The sequence below is a fragment of the Anolis sagrei genome, chromosome X (assembly GCF_037176765.1).
Source record: "Anolis sagrei isolate rAnoSag1 chromosome X, rAnoSag1.mat, whole genome shotgun sequence".
NCBI lineage: Eukaryota > Metazoa > Chordata > Lepidosauria > Squamata > Dactyloidae > Anolis > Anolis sagrei.
In genome coordinates, this window is record NC_090034.1 from 99120811 (window position 1) to 99146729 (window position 25919).

At 43.5% G+C, this 25919-nt stretch overlaps 1 protein-coding gene across 2 annotated transcripts in view; it reads right to left on the minus strand.

Annotated features, from left to right (window-relative positions):
• Positions 1-17133: 17133 nt before the first annotated feature.
• Positions 17134-25919, minus strand: part of LOC132780209 (homeobox protein otx5) — a 60968-nt gene continuing 52182 nt past the window's right edge. For both annotated transcript variants that reach the window (XM_060783790.2, XM_060783789.2), the window contains exons 4-5: positions 24968-25119; positions 17134-22894 (exon numbers count right to left, since the gene is read on the minus strand). In XM_060783790.2, the coding sequence (XP_060639773.1) occupies positions 22271-22894; positions 24968-25119 (776 nt within the window). In that variant the 3' untranslated portion in view covers positions 17134-22270. The remainder of the gene's footprint in view (positions 22895-24967; positions 25120-25919) is intronic.

Below are 25919 nucleotides of genomic sequence, written 5' to 3' on the forward strand. Positions count from 1 at the left end.
AGCTTGCTCAGGAAGCATCTCCTTCTCTTATCCTATTCAATTTCTATATGTTGGGTGGTTCTCTTAAAGTCACAGGAGCCAAACGGGAAGAAAAGTTGGCAATCCCTAGGAAAGGTAACAAATCACAATCAAGAATCTGGAGGGAACGTTGATTCCAATCCATTAGTCCCCAGTGGCACAGTGGGTTAAAGCTCTGTGCCGGCAGGACTGAAGACCAACAGGTCACAGGTTCGAATCTGGGGAGAGGCGGATGAGCTCCCTCTATCAGCTCCAGCTCCTCATGCAGGGACATGAGAGAAACCTCCCACAAGGATGATAAAAACATCAAATCATACGGGTGTCCCCTGGGCAACATCCTTGCAGATGGCCAATTCTCTCACAACAGGAGTAACTTGCAGTTTTTCAGGTCGCTCCTGACACGACAAAAAAAAGCAGTGTTTCTCAATCTGGGGGTCGGGACCCCTGGGGGGGGGGTTGCGAGGGTCACCAGAGACCATCAGAATATACAATATTTTCTGTTGGTCATAGGGGTTCTGTGTGGGTAGTTTGGCACAATTCAGTCGTTGGTGGGGTTCAGAATGCTCTTTGATTGTAGGTGAACTATAAATCCCAGCAACTACAACTCCCAAATGTCAAGGTCTATTTTCCCTCAAACTCCACCAGAGTTCACATTTGAACATATTGAGTGTTCATGCCAAGTTCGGTCCGGATTGATCATTGTTTGAGTCCACAGTGCTCTCTGGATGTAGGTGAACTACAACTCCCAAATTCAAGGTCAATGCCCACCAAACCATTCCAGCATTTTCTGTTGGTCATGGGAGTTCTATGTGCCAAGTCTGGTTAAATTCCATTGTTGGTGGAGTTCAGAATGCTCTTTGATTGTAGGTGAACTACACATCCCAGCAACTACAACTCCCAAATGACAAAATCAGTCCCCCCCATCAACCCCACCAGTATTCAAATTTGGGAGTATTGGGTATTTGTACCAAATTTGGTCCAATGAATAAAAATACATCCTGCATATTGGATATTTACATTACGATTCATAACAGTAGCAAAATAACAGTTATGAAATAGCAACAAAAAGAATAATTTTATGGTCGGGGGGTCACCACAGCATGAGGAACTGTATTAAGGGGTCGCAGCATTAGGAAGGTTGAGAAACACTGCATCAGAGTATAGGGCCCCTTCTACACTGCCGTAATAAATCCATATTATCTGCTTTGAACTGGATTATATGGCAGCGTAATCTCATATAAGGTAAATATTAAGTCCAGTCATGTCCAACTCTGCAGGGTTGGTGCTCATCTCCATTTCTAAGCCAAAGAGCCGGCGTTGTCCATAGACACCTCCAAGGTCATGTGGCCAGCATGACTGCATGGAATGCCATTACCTTTCAGCCGAAGTTGTACCTATTGATCTACTCACATTTGCATGTTTTCGAAATGCTAGGTTGGCAGAAGCTGGGGCTAATAGCGGGAGCTCACCCCGCTCCCCAGATTTGAACCACCGACTGGGTCAGCAAGTTCAGCAGCTCAGTGGTATGGCCCACTGTGTCACCGAATTCAAAAGCTTCCCTCTTTTCCTTAGTATGTATCTCTAATGGCTTTTATTTAACAATTGATTGCCCCTTGCTGTGGATGCTCAATTGGGTGTCTTGATAAGAAGAGTTCATAAGCTCCTATATCTCCATGAATTTGTCTCTTTTTAAAAAGAACCTTAGCCTGCGGAGATGCACTAGATCTCCCACCACTAGATGGCATTGCGTACGCATCTTTTGCTCGCCTTTCCAACCTGGTTGAATGAACACAGGTGGAAGAAGAGTGGATGGTGATGCTTCTATTCAACACAATGCAGGTCTTTGCTTGTCCAAGGCATTTGGAAACCACAACCAGAAAGAGTCCTGAGTTCTGCAAAATCTGAAACACTATCGCATTTATGATGGTATAATTTTTCACAGCCAACACATCATATTTGGGGTCAAAGAAGAAGCCTTCCTAATTTTACGATTTGTTCCAGCTCATCCAGGTGTAGCTTGAGGATCCTGCAAATAATGTAATCAGGTTCCTTTAAAGCACTATATCAGCAGCTTGGAATTGCCAGCTTGAAAGAGTAAATGTAAAGTTATCTGCGCATCGGACCAGAGAATAGCATCATACTCAATTAGGACAATGGTTCTCAACCTTCCTAATGCCGCGACCCCTTAATACAGTTCCTCATGTGGTGGTGACCCCCAACCATAACATTATTTTTGTTGCTACTCCATAACTAATTTTGCTACAGTTATGAATCGTAACATAAATATCTAATATGCAGGATGTATTTTCATTCACTAGATTAAATTTGGCACAAATACCCGATACACCCAAATCTGAATACTGGTGGGGTTGGGGGGTGGGTTGATTTTGTCATTTGGGAGTTGTAATTGCTGGGATTTATAGTCCACCTACAATCAAAGAGCATTCTGAACTCTACCAACGATGGAACTGAACCAAACCTGGCACACAGCACTTCCATGATCAACAGAAAATACTGGGAGGGTTTGGTGGGCATTGACCTTGAGTTTGGGAGTTGTAGTTCACCTACATCCAGAGAGAACTGTGTATTCAAACAATGATGGATCTGGACCAAAATTGGCATGAATACCCAATATGCCCAAATGTGAAAACTGGTGGAGTTTGTGGAAAATAGACCTTGACATTTGGGAGTTGTCGTTGCTGGGATTTATAGTTTAACTACAATCAAAGAGCATTCTGAACCTCACCAATGATGGAACTGAACCAAACTTGGCACAAAGAACTCCTATGACCAACAAAAAATACTGGAAAGGATTGGTAGGCATTTACCTTGAGTTTTAGAGTTGTAGTTCACATACATCCAGAGAGCACTGTGGACTCAAACAATGATAGATCTGGACCAAACTTGGCACAAATACTCAACATGCCCAAATGTGAACACTGGTGGAGTTTGGGGGAAAATAGACCTTGACATTTGGGAGTTGTAGTTGCTGGGATTTATAGTTCACCTACAACCAAAGAGCATTCTGAACTCCACTGAACCAAATTTGGCACCCAGAACTCCCATGACCAACATAAAATACCGTGTTTCCTGATGGTTTTTGGTGACCCCTCTAACACCCCCGCCGTGACCCTCAGGTTGAGAAAAGCTGAATTTGGCTTAGGACTGGAGAGAAGTGGGGCTGAGAAGACCAAAACATAGCCCTATGTTTCCCAAACTTTGTTCTTCCAGGTGTTTTGGACCTCATCTCCCATGATTCCTTACTGTTGGCCAAACTGGCTGGGAGTCTTGGGATACGAAGTCCGAAAACAGCTTAGGAATCCCACTTTTGGGGAGGCACACTTAACCAATTTGGGGGAAAACCAGAAAGCATGCTTCCTGAATAAATTCTAAATGTGTGTCTTCAAGGCACCTATTGACTTATGAATTCCATAGGCCAAAACACCCAATTGCCTCCCCCGAAATATTGAAATATAGATCCCCTTTTCAGTACTACAAATCCCAGCATTGCACAGGACACAACAGTGCAGTGGGAAAAGCCCACCATCCAGGACTCAGACCAGTAGACTTCATTAGCTTTAAAGATACAGATCCATATTTGCTGGCCTTGCTTTAATGCCTTCAAAACAGCTGGCTAATATCCCCTGCCCCTCAAAAAATTAGCAAGGAAAGCTCTTTCTAAGCATAGAAATTAGGTTTACCAGAGTTGATCCTTCCAGCCAGCTCATAGAAAGGACTTGGAGAGGGGAGGGGCGAATGTGATCAGACTTATTAGATTTAGTATAATATATAATACATGTTGTATTAGATCTGAATCAGGCATCACACTGATCAACTTGCAAAATAATATAGGCGCACCAGGTAACCCTTATTGCAGTGTTTCTCAACCTGGGGGTCGGGACCCCTGGAGGGGGTCAAGAGGGGGTTTCAGAGGGGTCACCAAAGACCATCAGAAAACACATACTTCTGATGGTCTTAGGAACTCTTTTTGTAGAAAAGGCTGAAGATCTCTCCACCTGGCCTTCTCTTCCTTTTCGATGTTGGGGAACTACAACTCCCAGAATTCAAAAACAGCCCCCCTCCCAACCAACCAGTATTCAATGTTGGCCAAGTTTGGTGCAGACCCATCATGGGCTGGATTCAGAGTGCTCTTTGATTGCAGGTGAACTATAAATCCCAGCAACTATTTTTTTATATAATTTATTTTTATTAGTGAACTAGCTGTCCCCTGCGTTGCTGTGGCCCAGTCTGTGTATATGTGTTTTGTGTGTATATATGCATATATATGTGTGTATATATTTGTGTATATGTGTATATATGTGGTTTTGTGCCATCTATATAAATAAAAATGTGATGTTCGTTTGTGGGATTAACAGAACTCAAAAACCACTGGACGAATTGATACCAAATTTGAACACACCTATCAGGCCAATGTATGCCCTTAACTTAAAAAAAAATGATTTTGTCATTTGGCAGTTGTAGTTGCTGGGATTTATAGTTGACCTACAATCAAAGAGCATTCTGAACTCCACCAATGAGGGCATTGAACCAATCTTGGGACACAGAACTCCCATGACCAACAGAAAATACTAGAAAGGTTTGGTAAGCATTGACCTTGAGTCTGGGAGTTGTAGTTTACCTACATCCAGAGAACACTTTGGACTCAAACAATGATGGATCTGGTCCAAACTTGGCACGAATCCTCAATTTGCCCAAATGTGAATATTGGTGGAGTTTGGGGGAAATAGGCCCTGACATTTGGGAGTTGTAGTTTCTGGGATTTATAGTTCACCTACAATCAAAGAGCATGCTGAACCCCACCAACGACAGAATTGGGGCAAACTTTTCGCATAGAACCGCCACACCTAAGGCCATCCAGTCCAACTCCCTTTACCAGGGCAAGAAAATGTAATCAAAGCCCTCCTGACAAAGAGCCATCCAGCCATAGATATAGATAGATAAATATGATTCACTCTACACACAGAGAGATATAATATCATTGATTTGAAAGGGACCCCTAAAGAAAGACAATTATATGTCGCATGTTCCAGAGTAGGCAAACCAGACAATCTCCACATCAACACTGACATAGGACAAGGAATGCGGCTTACCCAGAAGCATAAAGGAATTACATATATTAGAGACCTCACCTCTGAGGATGTTTGCCATAGATGCAGGCGAAACGTCAGGAGAAATGCCTCTAGAACATGGCCATATAGCCCGAAAAAACCCACAAGAACTGAACAATTACTTTATTTTCCAGATCATCAGACTGGGCCACAGCAACGTGTGGCAGGGGACGGCTAGTGGGTTGTAATGTTGCTTTTATTTTTTGGCTTTTTAAGTCTCTTTTGCTGTGTTTTTCAGTGTTGTTATGAGTGGTGGTCATTCGTTGGCCTGAGAGGTGTCTTGTGTCCAAATTTGGTGTTAGATAGATAGATAAATAGATAGATAGACACACTCCACTTGCTTCACTGCCAACAGGACCTCTGAAGATGCTTGTCACAGATGCAGGTGAAATGTCAGGAGAGCATGCTGCTGGAACATGGCCATACAGCTCAAAAACTTCACAGCACTCCAAACAGACCACACTTTCCTTGAGCATAATCCTGCATCCAATAACCCTTGAAGCAGGGATGGATAATTGCATGGCCACTTTGGGCAGATTGTGACCCTAAATGGCACAACGAGGGATAGTGGGAGTTGCAATATGACAAAATAAGGAGGTCCGCCACCTTCCCAGCTGGTTGGACTTGTGGGTCCAGGAGTCAACAAAGGCCGGCCCATCTCCCGCTGCTCGGCCCAGCTAGGAAGACCCCACTCTCCTTATCTAGTTCTCATTAGGAATGTTTGTTAAACCGAGCTTAGCCTGGTTTCCCCTCATCCGCTCCCCTGCCTGCTGGACCGCCTGCTTGCCCCTCTTTCTCCTTCCTTCCTTCCTCCTCTTGGCCTGGGCTGGGTGATGGAGAGGGAGGGAGGGAGAGCTGGACAGACATCCTGGGTGGCTCGGCCTTCATCCCCCATCCTCCTCCTCCTCCTCTTCCTCCTGGCTTCACCTTTGCAAGGTCTCCTCCGCCGGGCGTCTCCTCCACCCATCTGTCCCCGAGGGATCAAGGCAGATTAACATCCAATCTGCCTGTCTACTTTTCTGCTCTAAAACCTGCTGACAGGTTTGAAGATTAAATTTTCTGACCCCAACACACACAGACACACTCCTCCTCTTTCCATCTTCATGCCAGCAACAAGCCTGGACCCTTTCTGAAGGGCCAAAAACACCTCTCTTTTCCTCCAAGCAAGAAAATACTTGGGTTGTTGTGAGTTTTCCAGGCTGTATGGCTATGTTCCAGAAGCGTTTTCTCCTGACATTTTGCCTACATCTATGGCAGAGGTTGGGAGTGTTGGAGGCAAGTGTGAATGTTGCAGTTGGTCAGCTTGATTAGCACTGAATGGCCTTGCCGCTTCAAAGCCTGGCTGCTTTGAAGCAGGAGAGAATGCCTCTAGAACATGGCCATATAGCCCGGGAAAACCTACAACAACCCAGTGATTCCGGCCATGAAAGCCTTCGACAATAAATTGGCTTTCTGCAAGGATGTTGCCCAGGGGACACCTGGAGGTGTTGATGTTTTACCATCCTTGTGGGAGGCTTCTCTCATATCCACACATGGGGAGCTGGAGCTGTCATAGGGAGCTCATCTACGAAACATTAGAAACTAGGCAAGTGAGGTTAATATATCTGTGGAATGTCCAGGGTGGGAGAAAGAACTCTTGTCTGCTTGAGGCAAGTGTGAATGTTGCTATTGGCCAGCTTGATTAGCACTGAATGGCCTTGCAGCTTCAAAGCCTGGCTGCTTTGAAGCAGGAGAAAATGCCTCTAGAACATGGCCATATAACCCGGAAAAACCTGCAACAACCCAGTGATTCCGGCCATGAAAGCCTTCGACAATACATTGGCTTTCTGCAAGGATGTCGCCCAGGGGACACCTGGATGTGTTGATGTTTTACCATCCTTGTGGGAGGCTTCTCTCATGTCCACACATGGGGAGCTGGAGCTGACATAGGGAGCTCATCTACAAAATGTTAGAAACTAGGCAAGTGAGGTTAATATATCTGTGGAATATCCAAGGTGGGAGAAAGAACTCTTGTCTGTTTGAGGCAAGTGTGAATGTTGCAACTGGCCACCTTGATTAGCACTGAATGGCCTTGCAGCTTCAAAGCCTAGCTGCATCCTGCCTGGGGAAATCTTTTGTTGGGAGGTGTGAGCTGGCCCTGATTGTGTCATGTCAGGGATTCCCCTGTTTTCTGAGTGTTCCTCTTTATTTACTATCCTGATTTTAGTGTTCCATGCTCCAGAAGCATTCTCTCCTGACATTTCACCCACATCTATGACAGGCAACCTCAGAGGTTGGGAGGTCTGTTGGAAACTTGGCAAGTGAGGTTAATATATCTCTGGAACGTGGGAGAAAGAACTCTTGTCTGATTGAGGAAAGTGTGAATGTTGCTATTGGCCAGCTTGATTAGCACTGAATGGTCTTGCAGCTTCAAAGCCTGGCTGCTTCCTGCCAGGCTGCTTCCTGGGGGCACGCTTTGAAGCTGCATGGCTATTCAGGGCTAATCAAGCTGGCCAACCCCCAGCCATAAAATGATTTTCGTTGTAGCTTCTTAACTGTAATTTTGCTACTGTTATTAATTGTAATGTAAATATCAGATATCCAGGATGTATTTTCATTCACTGGACCAAATTCGGCACAAATACCCAATGCGCCAAAATTGGAATACTGGTGAGGTTTGGGGAGGGGTTGATTTTGTCATTTGGGAGTTGTAGTTGCTGGGATTAATAGTTCACCTACAGTCAAAGAACATTCTGAACTCCACCAATGATGGAACTGAACCATACTTGGCGCACCGAACTTCCATGTCCAACAGAAATTACTGAAAGGGCTTGGTGGGCATTGACCTTATGTTTGGGAGTTGTAGTTCACCTACATCCAGAGAGCACTGTGGACTAAAACAATAACGGATCTGGACCAAACTTGGCATGAATACTCAATATGCCCAAATGTGGACACTGGTGGAGTTTGGGGAAAATAGACTTTGGAAGTTGTAGCTGCTAGGATTTATAGTTCACCTACAATCAAAGAGCATTCTGAACCCCACCAATGATAGAATTGAGCCAAACTTCCCACACAGAACCCCCATGATCAACAGAAAATACTGTATTTTCTGATGGTCTTTGGTGACCCCTCTGGCACCCCCTCACGACCCCCACAGGGGTCTTGACCCCCAGGTTGAGAAACACTGCTTTATACCTTTCAGATTCAAGCAAACAAAGAACATGCTTCTACATACATTAACGTCACTCACTGCGTCACCTTAGCATCAAATTCTATCTTCTAACATGCAAAAGGCATGCCTGTGTATTTCTAAGAACAGTTTGCATCCATCAGGGACCTGCTTTTGACCTGTCAGGAGGCTCCTTCCCTAAAGGAAGGCACTGGGCTTTTTGTACCACCCTCTGTGGCTTATCTCTCTCTTGGAATGTATAGATACCATGCCTCCCTCTTCAGCTCCCCTCTTGCTGTGCCTGGACCGCAGCTTGCTTGTCCGTTAGCATTCTTTCTATACAGAGAGAGCCTGATTTTTCTATACGTTTAAAGTACATACAATTTATAAATCAATATCTATTTTTCCAATATCTCCTCATCACCTCTAGGCAGGAAGCATCCAGGCTTTGAAGCTGCAAGGCTATTCAGAGCTAATCAAGCTGACCAGTGGCAACATTCACACTTGCCTCAGGCAAACACGAGTTCTTTCTCCCACCCTGGACATCATTTCACAGATATATAAACCTCACTTGCCTAGTTTCCAACAAACCTCACAACTTCCGAATATGTTGGAAACTAGACAAGTGAGGTTTATATATCTGTGGAATGATGTCCAGGGTGGGAGAAAGAACTCTTGTCTGGCTGAAGCAAGTGTGAATGTTACCACTGACCACCTTGATGAGCACTGAATAGCCTTGCAGCTTCAAAGCCTGGCTGCTTCCTGCCTAGGGACAGGCTTTGAAGCTGCAAGGCTATTCAGTAGTTCTCACCTACATCTAGAGAGCACTGCGGACTCAAACAATGAGGGATCTGGACCAAACTTGGCACGAATACTCAATACGCCCAAATGTGAACATTGGTGGAGTTTGGGAAAAATAGACTTGGACATTTGGAAGCTGTAGAAAAGTAAAACCTGGCTTTTTGAACAAGCCTTTGGGAATGCAGTGCAATTGTTAAAATACGGATTCATATGGAATGGCTCAGATGATGTTTTTTGGACAACATGATAAACAGTGAAGATACTGTTTTTTATATGTTTTTAAATGGTTTTTATTGTATGATTTGATACATCTGTTTGAATGTCTAAATTTTATACTGTATATTAGCTGTACTCGTCACACATTGCTGTGGCCAACCTTCCCTCTCTCTTCCTCTCCTTCCTTCCCTCCCTTTTAGTCTTTCCTTCTCTCCTTCCTTCCTTCTCTTCTCTTCCCTTCCTTTCCCCCTTTTTCGTTCCCTTCCTCTTTCTCTCCTTTCCTCCTTCTTTACCTATTCTTGCACTGCAACTCCAAGCAGTCCTCCTGATCACTTTTCCACAAGCATGTGGACAATTTCAACAGAAAGGAGGAAACCATGAAAATGAACAAAATCTGGCTACCAGTATTAAAAAACTCTAAAATTAAAACAGCAAAACAGCAGAGGGAAAACAATCAGGGACATCTAATCACCTCTCAACAAAAGATTGCTCCAGGCACTTCCAGGTTATCAAATGCTAATCAAGGAGGTCAGTTGAAACATTCACACCGAGCTCCAGCAGACAAGAGTCCTTTGTCCCAAACTGGTCTTTCCACAGATATATAAACCCATTTTCCTACTTCCAACAGACCTCACTACCTCTGAGGATGCTTGCCATAGATGCACGCAAAACGTCAGGAGAGAATGCCTCTAGAACATGGCCATATAGCCCCCAAAAATTTATTTATTATTTATTTATTTACAGTTTTTATATTCCGCCCTTCTCACTCCACAGGGGACTCAGGGCAGATTACAGTGTACACATATATGGCAAACATTCAATGCCAATTTGACATACAACATATACAGACATAAACAGAGGGTATTTAACTTTTTCTGGCCGCCAGGGGAGCTGTTGCTTTCATCGTCCATCTGCGACACTGATAAAGTACTTCCACATTCCCCGCATGCTTTTGGTGGAGTCTTTTTTATGGCCTCATAAATTAGTTGATTTAGCCTCCCCACACTTTAAGGTGGTACCTTATTTTCCTACTTGACAGATGCAACTGTCTTTTGGGTTGCAAAGGTCGACAACAGGCTACACAATGGCTGGAAACCCACTCCAACCCGGGCTGGCTTCGAACTCATGACCTTTTGGTCAGAGTGATCTTAATGCAGCAGACACTCAGCCAGCTGCACCACAAAACCTACAACAACCCAGTTAAAACATTAAATTAATACAATAAAAAGCCAGCCTGGTGGCCATCGTTTTGCCAAGTCCGTAACTAATAAATTCATTCCACTTATCATAGTCCGTTTCCAAGCTTTAGTCGTCATTGATCAAGAGGGGAAACAGGAACTGTAGAGGAGAGTCTACTGAACAAGCCAGTACCTGCCGCATACCAGTACTGCCATCTGTGGAGGAGTTACGTAGGTGGAGGCATTACTTTTCATTCAACCCTCATACATTGGGGACCACATCTATGCACAGGTATTTATTGCAACTTGCTAACTACAGAGTCCTGTCTTTGTTGATATCTTGGAGGCTCCACATGCATAGGGCCACCATACGTTGAAGCCTTTCTACAAGTGCCACAAACTATACGTTTCTAGGTTCCTCCTTTTTTTACCTGGACCAACTAATCAGAGCAACTTAATCCATCGCCTACGGCACTCCTGAGTCATACACCACGGGCACGAAAATAGAAATCTACATCTGAGAGACTACAGATTAAGGACTTGGACGTAAATCTCTTGTGGACACTAGTTCTTTAGAGGTACCTGCTCATTGGCCACCCATTAATGTTCCTGTTTGACGTATGAGGGATGCTTGAGGTTGAGAGAAACGAACAAAAGGGCAGCCGTAGCGTATTTTGCAATGTCCACGTTCACTTGAGGTTGCTTTTCTAAAAATTGGGAAGTGCAAAACACCTCCCCGTCTAACTCACATCACTCCATGGAATTGTGATTTCTGCTACCTGTATGTACTGAGCAATAATGAATTAATGAATCCATGGGTGGACCATGGATGATGGGACTTCAAGTACCTCCAGTCACTTCCTGAAAAAAATGCAACCATCATCCAATGACCAATAAAGACCAAGCTTGGCATACAGAACCTCCATTGCCCACTTTCTCTAATAACCCGGGCAGCGCCGGGTCCCCAAGCTAGTAATTAATAATAACAATAATACTGTAGATGCTCCAATGATGATGATAAGAAGGTAGATGCTTCATAACAATAATTATAATTATAATGTAGATGCTCCAGTGATGAAAATAAGAAGAGGAAGAATATAGATGCTTCATAGTAGTAGTAGTAGTAGTAGTAGTAATAATAATAATAATAATAATGTATTGTTGAAAGCTTCATGGTTGGAATCACTGGGTTGCTGTGAGTTTTCTGGGCTGTATGGCCATGTTCCAGAACCATTCTCCCCTGACATTTCACCCACACCTATCACAGGCATTCTCAGAGGTTGTAAAGTCTGTTGGAAGCTAGGCAACTAGGTGCAAGCACATGGAAAATTTCAACAGAAAGGAGGAAGCCATGAAAATGAACAAAATCTGGCTACCAGTATTTAAAAAAACCCTCTAAAATCAGAATAGTAAATCAAAAGCAACACTAAAAAACAGGGGAATTCCAGACAGGAAACAATCAGGGCCAGCTAACACCTCCCAACAAAGGATTCCCTCAGGCAGGAAGCAGTAAAGCTTTGAAGCTGCAAGGGCATTCAGTGCTAACCAAGGTGGCCAATTGCAACACTCACAGTTGCCTCAAGCAAGCAAGATTTCTTTCTCTCACCCTGGAAATTCCACAGATATACAAACCTCACTTATATAGTTTCAACTCCCAAAGTCAAAGGTCAACGCCCACCAAAACCGTACAGTATTTTCTGTTGGTATTGGGAGTTCTGTGTGCCAAGATTGGTTCAATTCCATTATTGGTGGAGTTCTGAATGCTCTTTGATTGTAGGTGAACTATAAATCCCAGCAACTACAACTCCCAAAGTCAAGATCAATGGCCACCAAAACCTTCCAGTATTTTCTGTTGGTATTGGGAGTTCTGTGTGCCAAGATTGGTTCAGTTCCATTATTGGTGGAGTTCAGAATGCACTTTGATTGTAGGTGAACTACAAATCCCAGCAACTACAACTCCCAAATGACAAATTTTTTGAGTGATGGTCATTCCTTGGGTTAGTAGGTATCTTGTGTCCAAATTTGGTGTCAATTTATCCAGTGGTTTTGGAGTTTATGTTAATCCCACAAACGAATATTACATGTTTATTTATATAGATACACACAGAGAGAGAGAGAGAGAGTATGTACCCTGACACCATTTACACATTCCCACGTGCTCTCCTTCATTTACACACTTTTTGTTTCATATACACATACATGTAGCCTAAGCCTATACTCGGGTCGGCTTATATTCGAGTAAATACGGTAAGTCGTGGACAAGTGGGAGGAAAGTGGGACATTTCAATAGCAGCGGCTGAACTGGAACAGCAAGGGACTGATGGGGACTGTCTCTCCAAATCAAAATATTTGGAGGCCTGTCATCTTTCTGGGGTCACTCCCTGTCCAGCCTGGACTCGGAGATTCCCGTTGAGGGCCGCATGCCACTAAAGTCTTCCTGTGCCTGCTGCCAGGGCCTTTAATCCGTGTGTCCGCTTCCCTTGGGTGGACGGACCCAATAGTTCTCTTTAATTAAAGGAGGTTACCCAGGGGGACTTGGCTGGCAGCACGGCCCTGGGCAGCTGTCACCGGGCATTGAAGAACCAATTTGTCATCCTTAGTGGGTCCGCTAATCCCTTCTAATTCAGTTACCAATCTGCGCGGTGGGGGGAGCAGCGGACTTAAGAGGATTGGGGCATTTGCTAAATTAGATAAGTAAAAATAACAAATGGCGAGTGTGCGTGTGGTGGGGCGGGTGGGTAGGTGGGTGCGGGGATGGCCGGTGACTGAGTCGAGGGCAAGAGGAAGCCTTCCGTCAAAGCTAGGGCTGCAAAGGCATCGGAAAACCCACTTGGATGGGATCTCCAGTCTGTCTTATGCAGTGTTTCTCAACCTGGGGGTCACGACCCTGGGGGGTTGCGAGGAGGTTTCAGAGGGGTCGCCAAAGACTATCAGAAAACACGGTATTTTCTGTTGGTCATGATGGTTCTGTGTGAGAAGTTTGGCCCAATTCTATCATTGGTGGGGTTCAGAATGCTCATTGATTGTAGGTGAACTATAAATCCCAGCAACTACAACTCCCAAGTGTCAAGCTCTATTTTCCCCAAACTCCATCTGTGTTCACATTTGGGCATATTAAGTATTCATGCCAAGTTTGTCCAGATCCATCATTATTTGAGCCCACAGTGCTCTCTGGATGTGGTGAACTACAACTCCAAAACTTAAGGTCAATGCTGTTGGGGGTCACCACAACATGAGGAACTATATTAAGGGGTCGTGACATTGATAAGGTTGAGAACCACTGGTCTTATGCAAACTCAGGTTTAGGATTGTCTCCTTCTCCTTCTCCCCCCCCCCCCTCCTCTTCTTCTTCTTCTATAAATCCCAGCAAGTACAGCTCCCAACTATAAATCCCAGGAAGTACAGCTCCCAAATGTCAAGGTGCATTTTCCCCCAAACTCCACAGTGTTCACATTTGGGCACATTGAGTATTTGTGCTATGTTTGGTTCAGACCCATCATTGTTTGAGTCCACACTACTCTCTGGATGTAAGTGAACTACAACTCCAAAACTTAAGGTCAATGCCCACCAAATCCTTCCACTATTTTCTGTTGGTCATGGGAGTTCTGTGAGCTAAGTTTGGTTCAATTCCATCGTTGGTGGAGTTCAGAATGCTCTTTGATTGTAGGTGAACTATAAATCCCAGGAACTATAATTCCCAAATAACAAAATCAATCCCCTCCAACACCATTAGTATTCAAATTTGGACGCATCGAGTATTTGTGTCAAATGTGGTCCAGTGAATGAAAATACACATTAGATATTTACATCATAACAGTAGGAAATTTGTAGTTACGAAGTACCAAGAACAATGATTTTATGGTTGGGGGTCACCACAACATGAGGAACTGTATTAAGGTGTCGTGACATTAATAAGGTTGAGAACCACTGGTCTTATGCAAACTCAGGTTTAGGATTGTCTTCTCCTTCTTCTCCTTCTTCTCCTTCTCCTTCTTCTAGAAAGTGGTTCCAACAACAGTTTCTCTTCCTGCGAGGCCATCTGATCACTACTTTGGTGCTCTTCCTTCCTCCATTCTCTCTTGCTTCTTAGAACCAGGGAGGAAAAAGGGACAGAGATGGGATATGTTTATGCTCTTTTGTAAGCTTCTTTTGGGGTCTTTTAAAATTGGACCTCTGCATCCAGGGATATGTTTTTATCCCACAATCATCCCTATAAACAAATGCTTCTCAACCTGGGGATTGGGACCCCTGGGGGGGGGGGGGGGTGGGGTCGCAAGGGGTTGTCAGGGAGATCACCAAAAGACCATCGGAAAATGCAGTATTTTCTGTTGGTCATGGGAGTTCTGTGTGCCAAGTTTGGTTCAGTTCTATCATTGGTGGAGTTCAGAATACTCTTTGATTGTAGGTGAGCTATAAATCCCAGCAACTACAACTCCCAAATGTGAAGTCTATTTTCCCCAAACTCCACCAGTGTTCACATTTGGGCAATTTGTGCTAACTTTGGTCCAGAGCCATCATTGTTTGAGTCCACACTGCTCTCCAGATGTAGGTGAACTATAATTTCAAAACTCAAGGTCAATTCCCACCAAAACCTTCTAATATTTTCTCTTGGTCATGGGAGTACTATGTGGCAAGATTGGTTCAATTCCATTGTTAGTAGAGTTCAGAATGCTCTTTGATTGGAGGTGAACTATAAATCCCGGCAACTACAACTCCCAAATGTAAAACTCTATTTCCCCCAAACTTCACCAGTGTTCACATTTGGGCATATTGAGTATTTGTGCCAAGTTTGGTCCAGAACCATCATTGTTTGAGTCCACACTGCTCTTTGGATCTAGGTGAACTACAACTCCAGAACCCAAGATCAATGCCCACCAAATCCTTCCACTATTTTTTGTTGGCCATGGGAGTTCTATGAGCCAAGTTTGGTTCAATTCCATCCCCAAACTCCATCTGTGTTCACATTTGGTCATAATGATTCTGGCCGTGAAAGCCTTTGACAATACATTATTATTATTATTATTATTATTATTATTATTATTATTGTGTCAGAAGTGACTCGAGAAACTGCAAGTCGCTTCTGGTGTGAGAGAATTGGCCGTCTGCAAGGACATTGCCCAAGGGACGCCCAAATGTTTGATGTTTTTACCATCCTTGTGGGAGGCTTCTATCATATCCCCGCACATAGCCACATAGGTCTTGTAATGCAATTTAATATTAGGGACTCAAGCCACCCCTTTTCTTACCATCATACAACGTCTTAGCATTTTATTCTTGGTGTCTTGTCTTGCAAGTCAAAACTGAATATGTGTTGTCGAGTCACTGGGTTGCTGTGAGTTTTCTGGGCTGTATGGCCATGTTCCAGAAGCATTCTCTCCTGACATTTCACCCACATCTATGGCAAGCATCCTCAGAGGTTGTGGGGTCTGTTGGAAACTATACAAGTGAAGTTTATATACCGTATCTGTGAAATAATGTCCAAGGTGGGAAAAAGAACCTCGGAGGATGCCTGCCATTAGATGTGGGCGAAACGTCAGGAAATAATGCTTCTGGAACATGGCCATACAGCCTGGAAAACTCACAGCAACCCAATGATTTCAGTCATGAAAGCCTTCAACAACACATTCCATGAATGTTGCAGTCTCCCTCTTTTCTTCCAGTTTACCAAGCTTTGTCATCTTTCCCAATGAGTCTCATGGCCTCATGAGACATCCATAATACAACTGCTTCAATTTAATATTCTTTCCTATATGATGAATTATTTATTAGGTAAAGGTAAAGTTTTCCCCTTGACATTAAGTCTAGTTATGTCTGACTCTGGAGATTGGTGCTCATCTCCATTTCTAAGCCAACGAACCGGTGTTGTCCATAGACGCCTCCAAAGTCATGTGGCCAGCATGACTGCATGGACCGCCATTACCTTCCCACCAGACCTATTGATCGACTCACATTTGCATGTTATTCAAACTGCTAGTTTGGCAGAAGCTGGGGCTAACAGCGGGAACTCACCCCCTCTTTCTAGATTTGAACCGTCAACGTTTTGGACAGCAGTCCCACTGGCATAAGGGTTTAACCCATTGTGCCACCAGTTCAGCAAGTCAGCAGTTTAATCCGCTGTGCCACTGGAGTGGTGACATTGTATGTTTTCGAACTGCTAAGTTGGCAGAAGCTGGGGCTAACAGTGAGAACTCACCCCACTCCTTGGATTTGAACCACCAACCTTTCGGTCAGCAGTCCCGCTGGCACAAGGGTTTAACCCATTGTGCCACCGGTTCAGCAAGTCAGCGGTTTAACCCGCTGTGCTATTGGAGTGGTGACCCATTTATTATTGCATGTTTTCGAACTGCTATGTTGGCAGAAGCTGGGGCTAACAGCAGCAACTCACCCCTCTCCCTGGATTTGAACCGCCAACCTTTTGGTCAGCAGTCCCGCTGGCACAAGGGTTTATCCCATTGTGCCACCAGTTCAGCAAGTCAGCGGTTTAACCCACTGTACTACTGGAGTGGCAACCCATTTATTACCGGCCTCCATAAACTTGATTTTCAGTCCCACTCACTGTTCGCTCACATAATTGCCCTCATTTTGTCAAATCCATTGTTTTAACGAACAGCCGAAATCGACCACAAACACAAAGACACCGTTCCTTTTTTGACCTAGGTGTTTTTTTGACATTTTAATATTTTTTCTCTTTTTTTTAAAACCACCGACAATTTTTTTTGTTACTGTACAGAAAATTGCTTATCACAGCCTAAAACAATAATAAATAAGAGAGAACCATCAGAGAGAGAAATATATATATATGTATATATAATAACTTGCATGGAAATGCTTCTCATCTACAGCCAAAAAGACAGTTGTTTCTTTTCCAATGTTTTGCTAACGACTAAGGACACTAGGCTAAAAAAGGAAAAGATCTAAGAACATTTACAAAATAGATCTCTTTTAAAAAATTTCAAAAGCTCAGTTCTTCAAAGTATTCGGGCAACATAATCGTTATCTTACAAATATTTACCGAATCCAGTTTGAAGTCTTTTGGATGCTTTTAAATGGAAACATAATGGTGAGGCTTTGCCCATGTCCGTATATGTGCCTCACTTCTGCAATAATTCATCCAATTGTCTTTTTTCTGTTTCGAACACAATATAAAATCAAACAACGAAATATTGGTAAGGTTCAAAATTAATATTTTTATGTATTACAATAAAAATATATATCACTTTCCACTTCAGGTTTTGCCCGAATCCAAAAACCGAAGGGAAATAACAAATAATTTGGGTTGTTGTGAGTTTTCTGGGCTGTATGGACATGTTCTAGAAGCATTCTCTCCTGACGTTTCGCCTGCATCTATGGCAGGCATTCTCAGAGGTTGTGAGGATACCTGCCATAGATGTGGGCAAAACGTCAGGAAAGAATGCTTCTGGAACATGGCCATACAGCCCAGAAAACTCACAACAACCCAGTGATTGCGGCCATGAAAGCCTTTGACAATACACCAAATAATTTTCCAACCGGGAGGTTATAGTCCTTGTTAAACTACAACTCTCAGGATTCCATGGCAGCGGAAATGGTGTTGAACTGCATTAACTTTACAATGTCGACGCACCCTTGAAATGCTGGAGGGTTTGAGACCCCTGATTTACACAACGAAGCTTTGCACTACGTAGAAATAAACCTCTTTTTCTATTAACGTTACCCCTAATGGGAATGACCACAGAGTTGACCATCCAAAGTTGAGGAGAGGGATGCATCAGAATTGTGTGTGTACATGCGTGTATATGTATGTGTGTGTATGAGTGTGTATTCCTTTCAACAGTGCAATTTCCTCCCACTTTATCTTAACTTTCTCCAGTCTTTAGATACACAGTCAGCCCTTCACGTTTCCAGTTTTGACATTTTGCAGATCTGATGGTTCAGGGATTCGATTACAAACATTAGGATTCTCTAGATCCTCCAGTGTGATTCTATAGCTATTTTCCATTCCACCACTGAGAAATCCTATAAACACCTCTAAAAGTAAATGTAAAGGTTTTCCCCTGACATTAAGTCCAGTCGTGTCAGACTCTGGGGGTTGGTGCTCATCTCCATTTCGAAGCTGAAGAGCCGCCGTTGTCCGTAGACACCTCCAAGGTCATGTGGCCGGCATGACTGCATGGAGTGCCGTTACCTTCCTGCCGGAGCGGTACCTATTGATCTAATCACATAACCACCTTTGTTTATGTTATCTCGAGTTAATGAATATGGAGGGATGACTTTAATCTCTACTCTGCAGTGAAGACATCTGCCCTTGCGCTTTGCTACTCTGCTGCTGAGTACGCATGCCCAGTGTGGAACACATCACGTTAAAACAGTGGATGTGGCTCTTAATGAGACATGCTGCATTACCACAGGATGTCTATGCCCTATACTATTGGATAAATTATACTGTTTAGCCGGTATTGCATCACCTGACATCCACCAGAAAGGACCAAGGGAGTGACATCTCCGGCTCATCCAGATTTTTGATATTACCCAGGCAAAAAACCATTGGCAAGATTTAATTGCACAGAAAGCTGAGATATTCTGTGCTTTTAAGGACAACTTTCCCCAATCTGGTACTTACAATATCTCCAGTTATGACTGTGAATTAATTGTATAACTACTGGGAAAAATAAAACTTCCCAAAGAGCACTTCTGGAAGGGGCCAATGACCAAGTATGCCATTTGTGTCATCCAAACATCTTATCATCCATTTTCAGTTCCAATTGAGACTTTAGTTTCTGTCTTCCTTTTCCTTTCTCCCTTTGTCCCAAGCTTGCTTCAACTGCTGCAAGTTTAGTTCCATGTGCAAAAGAGATTTGCACCCAACTCAGTAGGACAGTCTTGCCTTTTCAAAGGGATCAGGCAAAAGCAAACTGCTGCAGCCTATTCTTATTATTTTAGTTCCAAGTGCAAAAGCGATTTGCACCCAACTTAGTAGGACAATCTTGCCTTTCCAAAGGGATCAGGCAAAAGCAAACTGCAGCAGCCTATTCTGGTATGTGTTTCCTTTCTTATTATTTTAGTTCCAAGTGCAAAAGTGAATTTGCATCCAACTCAGTAGGACAATCTTGTCTTTCCAATGGGATCAGGCAAAAGAGAACTGCTGCAACTTATTTTGGAATGTGTTTCCTTTCTTATTATTAAGAAATTTAGCTGCATTGACTATACACTTTGGTATAGCTCGGCCATATTTATCCCCATTTTCATCACCTGTAAAACTATACAGAAGGCCAACTGGGCTTTCACGCCACGCACTCTGAGATCTGCTAATACTTAAACCCAAATCAAGCTAAGCTGATCAAGGTGAAATAAGAAAAGGATAGGAAAACAAATTTTTGATCTGAAGTTACGCTTCCTGTCTTCTCATTGCTCTGTGATAGAGCACTATCGTGTCCTGTATACACTTATATCTCCTCTCATTTTAGAACAGTGGTTTCTAACCTGTGGTCCGTGGACCACCAGTGGTCTGCAAGAACTAAAAATATGGTCTGCAGCCTCACCATTACTACACTGTTGCAACTAGAGCAACTGGCCTCTTTGTACATATTCAATAAGGGATTGTGGAGGCAGCTGCTGTTCACCTTGCCTTTTGTATGTCAATACACACTGCTACAGTAGGCTCAGCTAGAGGAGAATCCCACTATTTCCCAGGCCAAACTTTATTGCATTGCCTTTCAGCTAGAGCAGTGGTTCCCATCCTGTGGTCTGTGGACCACCAGTGATCCGCAAGAACTAAAATATGGTCTGTGGCCTCACTATTACTGCACCGTTGCAACGAGTCTCGCAAAACCCTCTTATAGTGCCGAGGCTTATTAAATATGGTTTTCTGTGGGTGAGCAGATGGCAATAACTGGATGGCATATGTTCTGTATCAGAAACTAGAGCTGATGTGGTCTATCCAATGTAATTTTCTGAATCAGCACCCCAAATAACCAAACTGAATCTAAACTTGACCAAAAACTGATTCATAACTGTTTTGGTACTTATTTTGGAGAGTGGTCCCTGTTCAAAGTGGTTCCTGGTCAAAGTGGTCCCTAGTTTAAAAAAAGTTTGGGAACCACTGTTTTAGAAGCTAAGCAGGACCTTGGTTAGCACTTAAAGGGGAGATTACCATGGATTTCCAGCTCTGGCTAAGAAGGAATTATGTCTAAAACCCCAGAAATCAAGAGACGAAATAAGACTCAGTCTAAGGCAGAGCTTTCCAAACTGTGCTGCGACACATTATAGCATGTTGGCTACAGTTTGTAAGTGTGTCATGCAAACATAGCAAGACACCTCTGAACCTACATGAAATAAGCAATAAATCATATATATATATTTAAAATATATAAATAAAAGGTTTCCATGAGAAATGTTGTGTCTCCATATGTTTCGTTATTACAATTGATATATGTGTTTATATATCTCATAATTGGTTGTTTTCACACTGGTTTGATAGTAACATCGAATTGCTGTATTGCAAAATAATGCACGTTTACAATGTGTGTCATCAACATGAAATGTTTGGAAAGCTCTGGTCTAAGGGTCGGTTCCTCTCTTCCAATGCAGAAAATCAGTTCCCAATACCTCTAGATATAAATAGGGAAATCCTTCTGGTCTGCAACCCTGCCACACAGAATATCCAAGCAAATAGAGTCACTATAACTTTCTTTCCTATGTTCCTAGGTAAAGAAGCCTTTTTAAAATTCAGAACTTTGGGGTCCTATGGAATTGATCATCTGCATAAGGCAGCTTTATTTCCATTGGGGAAGGGCAGTAGCTCTAGGGAAGAGTGCACGCTTTGCATGCAAAACATCTCTTTGAGATGTCTAGGGAGGACGTATAAAACCTTCTACCTTGGAAGGGAAACTACTCAGAAGAGATAATATTGGGCTAGCTTGACCTGTGGTTTTCTTCCTATTTTCTTACACAACAGTGTCACTTTTTCATGTCTGCAGAAACAGGAGGAAAAAGCGAGCATTTCAGCCTTGTGCCGACAAGATGCCCTTAACACAATCCTGGCCTGATGTTGATGTGGAAAAGAGACGTCTCAGATGCTAAGAAGCACTGCCATAGTCAATGGCCCATGACTGGTTACTCTGTCTTGACTCCTCTTGCAACGGCAAGTCCACATTTGGAAGAGATAAGGGCCTGACCAGCTTCTCAATGGATCTCTCCTGTTGCTTCTTCTATCCCAGATCTGTTTGGTAAATATTATTTTGGAGAGAGGGACAGCAATCTGGTTTCTGCAACCCAGCTCTCTTGCAAACTTCTCTTTGTCCAGCTATAGATCTTGCCATCTCCAACATGAAAATGCCAGCCTTCACCATCAGTTCTTATGTTGCCTGCAGTCAAATCCCATTCGTCCCCATCCAGGTCCTTGGCTCTCTCAGTCCAATGTTTTCAATGCCACCCCAGTCACTGAGTCCAGGCCAAGCGTCTACAGGAGCAACATGTCCAAGGCCAGAGCCGATGGCGCTAAGGCTGTATTGCGAGTTCCTAACTTCTGCGCGGATCCACCTCCTCTGACCTGGGGCTGGGCGAGGATCTCGCAGGAAAACAAAGAAAAAGCAATGCTGAAGTCTTTATATGCTGGTCAATGAGGGTTCGGACAAGGATTGAGAGAAGGGAAGGAGAGCGTCCAGAAAAACCAAGAACAGGAGCGGAGAAAAAGCGATGGGTCTCGTGCCAAGCGTGGACAGAGGAGACTGTCCCAAGCTGCTAAAATGCAAAGGGGAGGAGAAGCTTCTTTGAAAAAGGACGTGATGCCAACCACCTTTTCACAAGACCTGGAACTTCCAAGAGCTCTGATCTTTGTAATCCAAGCAGTCGGTGGCATTGAAGTTGAGCTTCCATGATGCCGCTTGGTCCTTGTAGTCCAAGCAATCCACCGAGCTGAAGCCCAGCCCGGCTGCCCCGTAGCCCTGGCTGGAAAGAGAGGCCGGGGACTGGCTCAAGTGGCTGCCCATGGTGGGGGTAGCAATGGGGCTCAGGGCGGCTCCGGGTGCTGACAGCTGCGGGTGCATGGGGGACAGGTAGGAGCTGCAGTCAAGGCCACTGAAGTAGGAGGTGGAGCCGGCGTAGGTCTGAGTGTAGCCGGGGGCCTGGGTGTAGGTCATGGGGTAGGCAGTGGAGCGCTGCATGCAAGGAGTGGTGGAGGAAGAGAGCGGGTCGGGGATCGGGGAGATGGAGGCAGGGCTCCAGATGGAGACGGTGGCGCTGGCACTCGAGACGGGCGTCACCGAAGTGCCGGTCTGCGGAGGGCTGTACTGCCCGTTGGTGCTGGTCTCGGAGCTGGTCTCCCGGGCGGGAGAGGTCTTCTTCTTCGTTGGGCGTGCCTTGGCCTGACCACTGCTCTGCTGCTGTTGCTGACGGCATTTGGCTCGGCGGTTCTTGAACCACACCTGCAAGATGGAAGAAGTGATAAATTCAGGTGAAGGTTATGGATGGAGTAATAGTAGTAGTAGTAATAATAATAATAATCAAATAAGACTTTAATAATAATGCTCTAATAATAATAATAACAATGATGATGATGATGTCGCTGTTCTGATTATGATGTTGATAATGTAAAAGGTAAAGGTAGTCCCCTGACATTAAGTCCAGTCATGTCTGACTCTGGGGTGTGGTGCTCATCTCCATTTCTAAGCCGAAGAGCCGACGTTGTCCGTAGACACCTCCAAGGTCATGTGGCCAGCATGACTGCATGGAGCGCCGTTACCTTCCTGCTGGAGTGGTACCTATTGATCTACTCACATTTGCAAGTTTTCAAACTGCTAGGTTGGCAGAAGCTAGGGCTGACAGCGGAAGCTCATGCCGCTCCCCAGAATCAAACCTGCGACCTTTCGGTCAACAAGCTCAGCAGCTCAGCGCCACTGGGGGTAAAAGTAATAATAATAATAATAATAATAATAATAATAATAATGCAGATGCTCCATGATACTTCAATAATCATGACAATAATAAAATAATAATGTAGATGCACCATAATGATGTAGATACTTCAATAATCATAATAATGCAGATGCTCCATAATGATGTAGATACTTTAATAATAATAATAACAACAATAATGATGATTATGATTATGCAAATGCTCCATAATGATGTAGATACTTCAATAATAATAATAATAATAATAATAATAATAATAATAATGGGATGCAATAGGACGCAATAGGAGTAGTGGATTTAACCACTAGGGGGCAGTGTGCACATGTGCAACAGCCGCATTCGCACAATTGCACAAGCACAACCATGAGACTGAATAAGAAAAATCACTGGATGCTTAACCAATCAGTCAAACTTAACTTTCTTGTGAATGAATTATCCGAATTCATTCAACCACGTTTATGGTTCCAGTTTACAAATAGAGAAACTACCTTTTTGGAAACAGAACACTTGTTTTCTTGTCGTTGTTACCCCAATAATAAATTTGCACCCATTAGGCAAACTCTGCCTTAGGATGCATCTACATAGTAGAATTAATGCAGTTTGGCACCACTTTAATTGCCATGGCTCAATGGCATGGAATCCTGGGTAAGGCACTGGCAATCTTTGACAAAGAAGACTAAAGACCATGTAAAACTACAATTCCCAGGATTCCACAGCATTGAGCCATGGCAGTTCAAGTGGCACCAAACTGTAGATGCACTCATTGGGAATGGTTCCCAAACTTTGTTCCTCCAAGTATTTTGGCTGTATTGTGGTGTATTTTCACCCAAAATATTTGGGAGGAACAGAGTTTGGGAACCATTCCCAATGAGTGGATGCATTAGGGTGTATTTTGGAGCCCCTGTTGGTGCAGCGGGTTAAACCGCTGAGCTGATAAACTTGTTGAACAAAAGGTCACAGGTTCGAATCCGGGGAGCGGCATGAGCTTGCGCTGTCAGCACTAGCTTCTGCCAACCTAGCAGTTTGAAATGTGAGTAGATTAATAGGTACCACTCTGGTGGGAAGGTAATGGCACTCCATGCAGTCATGCCGGCCAAATGACCTTGGAGGTGTCTACGGACAACGCCGGCTCTTCGGCTTAGAAATGGAGATGAGCACCAACCAGCGGAGTCAGACAGACTTAATGTCAGGGGAAAACCTTTACTTTTATGGTGTATTTTAACCATGTTGTGCCCTGCCTTGAGCCATGAAAAGAGGCAAATAATAAAATTATCATTATTATTATTATTATCACCATAATCATCAACAACAACTACACCCAGAAGCTTTAACCAGCTCAGCCAAAAGGCAGGAATTCTAGGAGTTGGAGTCCAACACATCTGAAGAAACCAATGTTTGGGAACCACTGCTTTAGGGAAACTAATAATGATAATAATAATAATAATAATAATAATAATAATAATAATAATAATGGTCTTACTGTCATACTTACAGACACTTCACCCATCCATACACACTGGCACCACGAGTGATTTGATGTTTTCCATTCATTCCTCCCATGAAAGACCAGCATAGAGCCTTACCTGTACTCTTGATTCAGGCAGGTTGATCTTCAACGCCACTTCTTCGCGCATGAAAATGTCTGGATAGCGGGTCTTGGCAAAGAGGGCCTCCAGTATATCCAATTGAGCTCGCGTGAAGGTCGTGCGCTCACGCCTCTGTTTCCGTGGAGTCGCTGCAAGAAAAGACAATAGTGGGATCAATACTGGGTTTTGGTCATTTATGTGACCCAAAAAACTATGGTGCTAATCACAATCCATGTGGCATTTATACTTACAAAGTAATATAAGTAAAAGAGACTTTGCTGAACCTAGAAGATTAGCAATTATTATTATTATTATTATTATTATTATTAACATAAGATGAGTCCACAGCAAACAAGATCACTCTGCTGGCTGTTGTATTGGATCACACGTTTGCTGTGTATTAATCTTGTTTTGTATATTATTATTATTATTATTATTATTATTATTATTAGATACATAACAAGATTAGTACACAACAAACAAGATCCCTATGCAGGCTTTTGTATCTGATCATACGTCGGATCCTTCCCAAGTGTCTTGGTATTTGTGCCAAGTGCGATATATCAATGCACAATGCATGCAGATCCAAGTAGGGTGGCCTTTCGCAGCTGACAGATGGTAATTTTCTCAGCACCGGTTGTTTTTAAGTGCAGGCCAAGGTCTTTGGGCACTGCACCCAGTGTGCCGATGAGCACTGGGACCAACTTTATTGGCTTGTGCCAGAGTCTTTGCAGTTTTGTCTTTAAATCCTCATATCGTGTAAGCTTTCCCAGTCAATCCTCAATAATAATAATAATAATAATAATAATAATAATAATAATAATGGATTGTTGATGTTGTAATCCCAGGTGACAACAGGATTAAAGAGAAACAACTGGAAAAGCTAACACGATATGAGGATTTAAAGATCGAACTGCAAAGACTGGCACAAGCCAGTAAAGGTGGTCCC